This window comes from Anopheles moucheti, chromosome 2, assembly GCF_943734755.1.
Source record: "Anopheles moucheti chromosome 2, idAnoMoucSN_F20_07, whole genome shotgun sequence".
Taxonomy (NCBI): domain Eukaryota; kingdom Metazoa; phylum Arthropoda; class Insecta; order Diptera; family Culicidae; genus Anopheles; species Anopheles moucheti.
Genome location: NC_069140.1, coordinates 39,394,463 through 39,405,921, shown reverse-complemented (window position 1 = coordinate 39,405,921; position 11,459 = coordinate 39,394,463). Strand labels below are relative to the sequence as shown.

At 42.1% G+C, this 11,459-nt stretch overlaps 1 protein-coding gene across 1 annotated transcript; it reads left to right on the top strand.

Annotated features, from left to right (window-relative positions):
* Window positions 1-1,403: 1,403 nt before the first annotated feature.
* Window positions 1,404-2,901, top strand: LOC128309585 (CUB and peptidase domain-containing protein 1-like). The gene is made up of 2 exons (XM_053046019.1): window positions 1,404-2,002; window positions 2,340-2,901. Exons 1-2 carry the CDS (start codon window positions 1,404-1,406, stop codon window positions 2,899-2,901), a joined length of 1,161 nt encoding a protein of 386 aa, XP_052901979.1.
* Window positions 2,902-11,459: the final 8,558 nt, after the last annotated feature.

Sequence of the window (11,459 nt, the reverse complement as noted above, 5' to 3'; positions counted from 1 at the left end):
CGGCCTATAAAGTGCTAAAAGCCTTATTTCAAAAGTGCGGCGTCGGTGTCGTTTAAGTGTCAATGGAGGAATTATCCTGTCAAATGAAAATCCATCAGTTTTTTATACCGGTTTTACGCGATCGATTGTTAAAATGGATTCTAATCAGTCTGATAACTCATCTGTACGTTACGTTAAATGCGCGCTACTGTATTTTATGTACTTCTGTTAATGATTGACACTTCTTTTCGCAGTACTTCCATAATCTCGTCGAAAATGTTTACCTTTTCCTCCAAAGATAAGGACGGCATAACGGCTATGATGGAACGCGTTGTAATGCACTGATCCACAAATGGCTTAGCACTCGCTCTGAATATCCTTTTCCTCTCATTCTACGCATCTCATTCAGGAGAACGTTTAGCTTAAGATCGCCTTAGGGGATGTTCAATAGCAAAGTGGTTAGGCGCTCACTTTCCGTAGTATAAAATGTTTGATTATCGCCTTTTAAAAATAATCGTGTTTTACGTTCGTGTTTACGGCATTACATCGTGCAATTGCTGCGTCGAAATATTTAACACTACTGACCAATGCACCAATGACGGTATTGTACCTGATTCGATTGATTTTTATATTGATGACGGTGAAAGCCTCTTTCGAACACGCAAACCATGCCGCTAGTGTTGAGTTTTTTTATTTTAAAACCTACTAAACAAACCAAAAATCTATTTACATTTTTTTTATTCCATGTATAAAAATGTGATAACAGGAAATTATGATAACGAAAGGCGCTTACAACTGATGATACGTCATGATCCATTTAATTTAAAAAAATATGATGCCCTCCGCTCTCAAGAGAATACTAATAATCTTCCCAAAAAGAGCGATCTTCAATCACGGCCAGCCTCGGAAATGATCATCGGAAGCATTGGATTTCAGTGTTATCAGAGCTACTCAATAGGTTGCCAGGCTTATGATCTAGTGCGTGTTTACATTTTTTGCTCCTCCAGAACTGTTCATATTGGTGAATAATCCACCACCGACAAGATCTGTGTGTAAGACTTGTAGCAGTTTTGCGAGCTCTGCGAAAGGTTATCAAACGTGCAGAATGAGTCGTTCAGGGAGATACGCCATCGCGTTCACACTGTTGTGCCATTTGCTGGTTGTTACTTTAAGTTTAGCACAACCCTGTGGCAAACGGAAGGTGGTAAATCATCTTATTGTGAACGGTATCAAATCAAAGGAGGGTTATTGGCCATGGCATGTGACACTTTTTCACAACGATGGTCCATCATTCGTTTACACATGCGGAGGAACAATTCTGGATCACAATACAGTTTTAACGGGTGAGCCGGACACAAACCTGTTTGCGACATAAACTCATCATCGTGTATCACAACTCTCCGATTTTAGCGGCTCACTGTGTGATGACTCCGCAAGGCATTATCGCAAAAGAGCGCGTTTTAGTGCACGTTGGACGAACTCGGCTACGAGTTGGTAGCAACCGCGTACAAGAACACGAAGCATTCAAGTTGATCGTACATCCGGAATACAACGTCAACCGTATTCAACACGATATCGCTCTGATAAAGCTGGCAACCGACATAACCTACACCGACTATATCCAACCAGTTTGCTTGTGGAATCGTGGCGAAGATCTGAACGCGATCGTTGGTACTTGGGGTACGGTGATCGGATTCCGTAGAGATGAGACCGGTAATGTTTCCAACACTCTGTGTGAAGCAAGTATTCCCGTCGTTAGCCATATCACCTGCATCGAAAGCAACCGAGAAGTGTTTGCCTATCAGCTTACCTCGAATATGTTATGTGCTGGTAAACGTGATGGGATCAGTACTTGTAACGGAGACAGCGGAGGAGGTTTATTCTTCAAGTACAACGATGTCTGGTACATTCGCGGTGTGGTGTCTTTCACGAAGCCTGACGAAAATACGCGGATATGTGACACGAAGGAATACACCGTGTTTACTGATGTGGCGAAGTACTTGAAATGGATCGAGCAGCACAAGTGTGCAACGAGTAGTCAATCGGGTTTATCAAGAAATGAAAAAAATCGTAAAATCAAGTTGCTACCGAAGTCCACCTGTGGACCCGCTCCGTTTAAACATACAGATAGAATCATAAAACCGCTTCAATTCGTATTTCCTTGGGTGGGTCAGCTGGAGTTTATTGACACCAAAACTAGCCGAAAAATTTCGAGATGTCAAGCAACATTAATTAACGATTTCTACTTGATTACTACGGCGCGCTGCATAATCGAAACGGATGTTCGTTATACCTTGTGTGTACACCTTTGCATGAACTTACACTTTCGGTTGAATTTTAATGATTATCCTTCGTTGCAGATCGTCCGTGCGGCTGGGAGAGTACGAAAAGAATAGCCTGTTCCCGGACTGTGTCATGGTGCATGGACAAAAGGTTTGTTTGCCGTCGGATCAATTATTAAGCATCGAGACGGTTATCACACACCCGTACTACAACAATGAAAATTTGGAAAATAATATTGCACTTATCCGACTACGACACCGAGCGGACACCAGTCAGAGCAATGTGAAACCGATCTGCCTTGCTGTGACCAATAAACTTTTTGATTTTAAGATACCTTTTAGCCAAGCTTTTGCTTATGGTACTAGTTATGGCCGTATCATGTATGATAATTATGCTGAAATTTGCCAGTGCACCGAGGAAGAAACTACAAGTCAGATATGTGCCGTGCAGGAATTCAGTCACGGCAATATCACAGAAACATTCGGTGCTCCGTTACAGTATTCAAAAGACGGAAAATATATTTTATTGGGAGTGTTATCGCACATAAATCCGACGTGCATAAATCCGACGTCAATACCGGAAGTGTACACGAACGTGACCAACCACGTGGATTGGATTCTAGAAAACATACAAGAGTAGTATCAGCGTTGCGAAATGCAAACAGTAGGAATGGTAAATGATAAAACTGTGAATGTTAGTAATAAATGACATCAGTACAGGCAGCAACATTTGCCGGTATTAATGGCGAAAGCAAATTTTTCACATCTGGAGTTGTTCAAAATACAAGTTAACGTGTGTACGGAATTACGGAATTACGGGGTATATTATTATAATATACGGGATATACTATTTAGTATACTTATAGACTATTTTAGTATACTGAACATACTATTTTAGTGTACGGGGTATACTATTTTAGTGCATATGTATAGTATTTGGTATCGGGTATATTATTTTAGTATACATGTAGCAGAAAAATTCTAAATTAGTATCTTTAAGTATATGTGGGAATACTAAATTAGTATTCCCCGTACCAGGTGACTCGTACTAATTTACAGATCTTTCTCTCTTTTTTTTATTTACATGGTATAATTGTGTACTACAGTATTGGAATACTGGTAAAGGTATACTATACGCTACTATAGGTTTCCGCAAAATATACTACTACGCTAGAATCAAGTTAAATAACTATTAGTTCTCCAGGAATCCTATAAAAAGTGCTACAGTCAACACATCAAAGCATAAATCCACTGTATAGGGTATATACTAATTTAGTAATCGTATACCAAAAATTTCCTATTTACGGTATGGTATTTAAGTATACCCAGAATATGCTATTTTAGCATACATTTTATTTACTATTTACGGTATGCTATTTACGGATGCTGAAACATGCTGGTTTAGTATACGCTATACTATTTTAGTAGGCGGGAATATACTAATTTAGTTATTCGGTTAGTTTTTTTTTAACTTTATTGGGCAACCTGGATAGTTGTTCTTGGCAACAAGGGATTGGTTCGGATGTAAATTTGTAGCGGTCCTGTCGAATGAAGACTGCTGCCGCTGCCAAATATATTACCAGGCGCATCTGATAAAATGGCACCGTATGAAATCTAAACATGTATGTGCCTGTTAAAGGAAAGGTTCGACTCATATATACTGTATCGGTAGAAGAAGTCAGAAAAACTTATGTGTAACCAGTGGTACCTGAATGGAAATACCTATTTGACCTTAGACATTGCAACTTTCCAATTGTGAAAGACGTCGACTTCCGACGAAATTATGTGCAGTGCGTGCGAAAATCAGGATAAGGGATAGTGGGAATAATCTGACGCAAGATTCTTAAGAACTGCTGAAGTTTAATTTGGAGTACTCGTGTTTAAATGATATGTCGCATATGAGCATCACAGTCCAGGTGAGAGCTGAACGCAAACAGGAAATGTCGTATATTTTTACGATACATTTCATTCGTGATAACTGACCAAGGTTCGGGACTAATAAACTACAATAGCCAAATATCTAAAACACGATGCAAGATGTCCTGACCAGACAAATGGCTATCTCAGACTAAGAGACGAAGTCGCTAAGGCTCAATGTCTGTGAAAACCTAAAACAACAAAGGCAAGCAAAGGCATCTTGAGCGATGTGAAATTTGACAAATTATTATACTAAATGAAATAAAATTAACAACGTCCACCAATTGAGAAGAAAACCTCTTTTTAAACATTTTTGAGCTTACGTATACAACGGAACTCTGTTGCATAGCCCTGTAACCGGGCCGATTAGCTAGTGTCATAACAAAACAAATAAAAGTTGTTAGCACGTGTTGGTCGGGTCCGCGACTACTGGTAGAATGCAAATTTTAGTGATCGGACGATCGGGATGATCACCTTGGCAGTTTTTAGTTTCACTACTCCAGTGAGTTGGTCCTTGCCTGGATGAATGTCGATGATGCGTGCAAGGGACCATCGAGTTGATGGTAAGGATTCATCTATCAGGATGACTAATCGGCCATGAAGTACGTCGTTGGTTCCGATGATGCCTCATGTTGTCATTCTGCAATTCCTGCAGATACCCCGTTGTCCAATGCTTCCAGAAACGTTGTATCATCAGTTGCCACCTTTGGAGTTCATCGAGAGTGTGCGTCTTCAATCCAGTGTAGGAACCGAGGAAATGCGCTCGAGTAAGTGCTGCCAAATCGTTCGGATCGTCTGACGTGGGCAACAAGGGTCGTGAGTTCATTTCCACATTGTTCATCTAATCGCTAACAGTCCGTTGGCTAACGCCTGAGGATACCCCCTTTATTGGTAAAATGAAACAAATCACCCTTCGATACCGTTTCGTCCGTAGCAAAACGAATTCCACCGAATTTGCACTCGGATCAGATTAAAACGGTTCGCATACGTGACGAGCCCAATACTACGCTTGCTCATAGAAGCCATGTTATGTTTATGTCACAAGCTCGTGGAAAAGTTTATCACGGCCACCATTGCTCTATCATTCACCATCTCCAGCTCCATCTCGTACCCGTCTCGATGCCCAACAGCCGAAGCATCCTTACCATGGTTGTTACGAAAATACTTATTCGTTTGTTTTCACCCGTAACCTACAGTCGGCAGTAAGGCTTTGGCAAGGCACCATTTTGGGGGAAAAAAGCTAAGCCCACTTTGGTGGTCCCTGTTTGCTAGAGAACAGCCAGATAATCAAAATAAATTCGTTTCCGTTCTGCAGTCCTTGCTTGGGGCGGTTTTGTGTTGGGTTTTGCTTTTCCTGCCATAGCACACAATGTATGGGGATGTTTTTTTTTGTTTCGTGATACTTTTTTGCTGAGGGAATCAGTTGTAGCAGATCCCCAAGGAGCGTATTTAGCGCTAGAAAGAAACAGAGCTGAGTAGTGAAGTAGTACAGCGGACTAAACAAAACATCCGGTTCGAAAATGTGGTACAATGCACAAGCAGCAGCTCGTCCGAAGTCTCACGTCGAGAATTTTCGCCGTGACGCCCCAAACCCCAGCATGCGCCAGGACATTAAGGGATATAAAATAATCAGGAAAAATTACACCACTACCAGCACTGCTCCCTCGCCCCCCCTTCTCGTACACCTAAGGCTTTGAGTCGGTATTGCTTCGCACTTGCCAGGGATTGGTGCGGGTGCGTGTGTTTTGGGGGATAAAGCCTTTTTCCTCTTGGATAAGTGCGACACTTTTCGAGGCCATCTCGATCCAACCGAGAAGATCCCTCCTTTTGTACTCGTAGATACGGCACGGGACGAGAGGGATTTTGTTTTCGTTTGCCTGCCCATCCTCTCGCCGGTCTCACTTTTCAGCCCGCTAGAAAAGTTTATCGGGAACCATTTGTTATCCCGGTTCCAAAACCGCGTCACACACTCTGACACAGTTTGCACAGTCGGAACGGATCGCATCCCGGCGTTGGAGACAATAAAGAAAACGACCGGGTCTGGAGTGAAGAAACATTTATTCCTTCATCTACAGCCACTTGCCACCGCCACCGCGAGGGTGAACGTGATTAGGCGTGCGGGAGGCGCTGAAACGTGGAAAGATCATCGGACAGGATAACATAACAAAGGAACGCTGGAGAGGACACCAACACCAGCAGCAACCGACGAACAAAAAAAAAGGACCATCCTGCGGGCTTCCTTTCCGGGTGCGGCGAAACTGACACCTCTTGCACATTCGTCCTCCCCAGTAAAAAAAAAAAAACGCGAACGAAGAAATATTTACGACAAGCATGTGAATGGACCACCGGACCATGTCGCACGTGCTTTGTTAGGCAGCAGGCAAACGTTGAACCAGGCCGGAGGACACTTCGCCGGTTCCGCTTTTTTCTTGTAAGGAATTAATTTCCGGCTGAATTATTATGCCGAGTCGTTACAATTCGCTCATTTTTATTTTTATTCTTTCTATTTTTGCGGTTCGCCTTTTTGCGCATGGTTCCGGTTTTTGTTATTATTCCATTTTGTTTGCTTCAACGCCATCTCCCCGGGTGCGATTGTGAAAATGTACGGAAAAAAAATCTGACATTTGTTGCAACGTGTAAGCGTAAAAAAGGGAATTATAAGAAGAAAAAAAAACCAATGAACGCAGGTAAATTAGTGCCTTGTAGTGCACAACATTGATCGGAAGAAGCTGGATGGAGAAAAAGTATAACTCCTCTATATGCACGCTTTTTTATTTCTCAAAGTAGCAACTGTGTAGCAGCAACTGTTACGGATGAACAACCGTTTCTAAATGAACGCCCACTTGTGTGCCCCATTATGCAGCAACTGGTAGCAAACATGCATGGAATGACGAAGCGCACTTATAGCCACAGATATTGTATGGAAATAGGAATATGCTAACTGCTTAACAATACAATGGTCGTCGTGTATGCGAGTATGGACGCATTATGCAACATGATGCAAAGCGATATTAAACCTCAACAGAAAAACAAAGCCAATTTCCAGTTAATTGGAAAGTAAGTCCCATCAAATATGTTTATAGCGATATTTGAATATTAAAGTATGATAACTGATTTATGAGATACTAACTTAACTGGATAGTGATGCTGATAGTGATAATTCTATAGCTCCGTTTAGAGTATCTTACACTCGCTGTCTTTAAATCCACTTCTTTCCCACTCTTTGACGAAAGAAAACATTAAACTTTAGATATGATTACACAAAATCTTGGAAGCAGACATCTTTTTTTTTTTTTTATTATCGTTAGAACGGCCAGGCCGTATATCTATGGAAGCAGACATCTGTTCGTTAAGCTTTTCCAGAGATGTGGCAGAGTAGATTTTCCGTGGCACTTCCCTTTTAAATATCAATTCTTGGAATATGGTCTTAAATCGTTCTTGATGAAATACAGATTTCAGTTTTTTCATTACCCGGATCGTAATCGAAGGAAAGGTTATGAAAAGTACTGCTGCAACGGTTCATCATTAGTTAATTGCGTCGTTTTCTGCAGTACAATAACAAGAATTTCTGACGAACTGAGGCAACCATGTTCTCTATCTACTTCAGTGTCTTCTTCAAACCACTAGCTGCGTACTTTAGTTCCCAAGACTACCTTTATGTTATCAAACCACTCAAAATAGTGATTTTGAGAGCCTTTCGAGAGTCGGTTTTTGCAATTATTTACACTATCACTTAAAAGTTTATAACCATCAGCTGCATACATTTATTTCACAATCGCCTTAGTGTTGTCAAAGCACTCAAAATGGTGAATACAAGAGCACAGAAAGCTTGGTAAAAGAATTAAAAGGAATACTTGTATGCTGGTATGGCTTACTTCTAATTTCAGTATTATCAGGAACCAAACTAGCTACCACCGTCCTTCGAGGTCATTTAGTTATTCCTCATCTCAGTATCAATGATATTTACGCTCCCCAAGAAATAGAATGCACTCCGTCGTCATAACTTATCTATAACGAATAACGATAAATCTATAACGAAGAATCATTCAATTCAAATTTAAAATCTTAAAAGATTCATGAATCTCTTGGGACATTTAGGTTTTTAATTTTCAATTGTTTTTGCTTCTGAAATTGGCAATTTCGTACAGATAACATAAGTTGTACAACTTTTATCGAACAGAACAGATGGCAGAAATGTTATTTTGAAATTTGTTATGTAAGTACCAATTCTGGGTAATTGAAAGCAACATTACTTTTATAAATTATATGATACACAATTGGCTTTTCTTTTAAACTACGTATTGTTTAAAAACTAAGAAGTAGTTCTTAATTAAGAATCTTTGATGATTCATGAATCATGATCATTCATGAATTTATACAATTGAGCTTCAGATTATTTCATTATTTTCAAAGACTTATTCAGATTGATGAATCTGAATTTGATTTATCCAACACTAATCCAAACTCCAGAATACGCCTGGTAGAGATCGTGGACTTGGCTTGAACCGCGTTTACACGCTCTGTCTCAGACAGATAAAGCCCAAGCCAAATTTTGCACTATCTTAATAGTTTGCGCAAACGACGTTTACACGCAACGATTGAACTGTGCAAACTGATTTGTACTAGCCAATTTACGCAAAGGGCATGAACGTGTAAACCGGCCTTAAGTGAAACATTTCATTGTGCGCCACTTTTTTAATTTGTCAAAAACACTCCACCATCCCTGAATGGTTCTTCAAAAGCTCATCACAAACAGGAAATAAAGCGTAAACTATCACTATTAAAGCAAATCGTTCGTATCTGTCCCAGGCACGCTACACTCCGAGTTGAGCAATCAAAGCTCGAAGCTCCCGAACGCGGCGAAAGAAAGTCTTCCAATGTCTTTGCCGGCACTGGCAAAGGTGTTCCATCTTCACGCCATCGCATGGCTAAGCCTTTCCTCACCAACCTTTCGTTTCCTTTCGTACCGTCAGCATCAAACAACACAGCCACTAGAACGAGTGTGAGGGCCGCCTGCCACATCCACACGCAGACACAAACGTGCCCGCCTCGCACGGTGGTAAATTTATTCCCGGCCTTATTTATATAGTAATTAGATAAGACGACGTCTTAAATAGATCTTGTAAATTATCACTCACTTCATTTCGTTTGCAGCATCAACCGCCGCGTTGTTCGAGGTTTCGAGGCACGTACCAAACAGCCATACTCCTTACTTTCTCATACTCCATCTCGGTGGATGGGCCATTCCGTTCCGTGATAGGTTACACATCCTGTGTGCACATATGTTTGAGCTGCCGGATTGCTGCCGGACCTCGCCAACATTCACGCCACCATCTTCTGCCCGCTCCACCCACCGTCCCATCCTCTGTCCCGACTGTGAGAAATGCGGAAGACGTCCAGCCTTTTGCGTACTCCGTGCGGGAACCCGTATGACATCAGAAGGGACGGTCGACCTTTTGAAAGGTGCTTGAAACTGTCTTTGGCTGTGATCCGTGAAGCATGTAAGTAGATATATGGGTTTCGTTCGTCAGTGACAGAACCGAAGGACCGAAATCCATCCCGAAACCCCGCAGACCGAAGGAATGGCTGACTGCCAGCCTGGTACGGTGGGGCTTGGACGAGGCAGAGTGAACACCTACGGAATGACTTGCCATGGTGCTTCACGACGGCTTGATGATGCTGTTTTGTTGCGTTCGCAGCCACGTTGGATTGGTATGGTAGGTATTTTTACCTCACGCTTGCCAGACACACACACGAACGTGCGCCAGTACGGCCAGGTACGGACATTGGTATCTCCAGGGACTCCTTCTCGGTGGCCGGAGTACCGAGCATTCATTGCTGCTGAATATTAATACGCGCTTCATAAATAAACTCCTCCGGCATGGAGTATTTATGCGCACAGCAGCCATTCCCATGAGACCACGGTACGGCATGCCCGTGTGCAGCGTGGTACAGCGTGACCCGTGCTTTGTGCGGGAGTCAGCAGTGACCTGCAACTCTTCTTCGTCTGGGTCGCCGGTCACCGGAAGTGCTCAATTTAAGGTCACACAGAAATCAAGCCATCAAATCGAATCGAAAGACAAAGAAAAGTACCTACACGCGACCGTTACACACTAACGGTCAGCAGGCATTACAAAGATTATTGCTTGTTTGATTGCTTCTGGGACATGATGCAGTTGGGGGCAGAGTTTCCACAGAGTTTTGTTTTTCCACTACTCAACTCACATCCAACAAGTAAGCCGTACATCGGATACCGATTAGGGTGGATCTCGGACCATGGTCCAGCTTAACCCCGCCACATGTCCATTTTGGCTGTGAAACGTAATGGTAGCAGTTATTGCATTTTTTTGTTTGTCCCAAAAACTTCCTTTCTGACAGCTTGAAAACCCATCAAAGCCCGTCCGAACGGAAGCGTGGATCGCAATCTGTTGCGAGAATGGGTTTCGGGCGAACGGCGTACAACCGTTTGAAGTTCGGACCATTGGCGAATGGGATGCATTTATGTGTGTGTGTGTGTGTGTGTGTATGTGTGGGTAGTGGAAGATGGCGGGAGGAAACCTCACTACGACATTCGTTTCCGTGCTGGTGAAAGTTAGAAGGGACCGCTACGCGCCATAGATCGTGCTTTAGCTCTGGAACGTTGGATATGACATTTTAATTACTCTTACACATACGCACCGGCGACGATCGACGGTGGCAATGTGGAAGCTTCTTTTTTGTAGTTGTTCGTGCGGTTTTCCTGTCGGTAGTTGGTCAGTTTGCGTTTATTATTTTTTATTTTTTGTTATAGCTAGTTGTCCGCTTCTCGATGGAAGAGAGCATTTGACCGTGTGCTCAAAGGCAAACATTTTGGGTAGCAATAAGAGCTTTCAGAAAAGGAATATTCGCAAAAATATTCAGCCTTTATCAAAATAATTATTTTACCCAACATATTCCCGTTAAGCCAATCTAGACATTTAGATCTCATGTTGGATTATGCTTAACTAAGTTTCGATCTCCCTTTCTTCAAATGCGTAAGCTATATTTAATCAAATCCAGGCTGTAGTACTTTATTACGAGTGAAGTGCAATGGGAAGCAACAAATGCTGCTTCAGTGGCACGTTTTTGTATCATTCTGCAGTACGTTTCACAGCATCGTAGTCTCCATCATGAGCTTGGGTTGTATAATTTTGCGCGAGAGAACAAGAGAAAGGAAAATTCTGCTTGCCGAGAGAACTGACTTGCGGAAGGATTTTTTTTTGGCGTTGAATCCTTTTTCGAGCAGTCTCGATTATCCGTACC

Excerpts from the sequence above, each read along its gene's own strand:
- LOC128309585 (XM_053046019.1), top strand. The coding sequence starts at position 1,404 with ATGACTCCGCAAGGCATTATCGCAAAAGAGCGCGTTTTAGTGCACGTT. Across the intron at positions 2,003-2,339 it reads AAATGGATCGAGCAGCACAA|ATCGTCCGTGCGGCTGGGAG; the intron begins GTGTGCAACGAG and ends CCTTCGTTGCAG.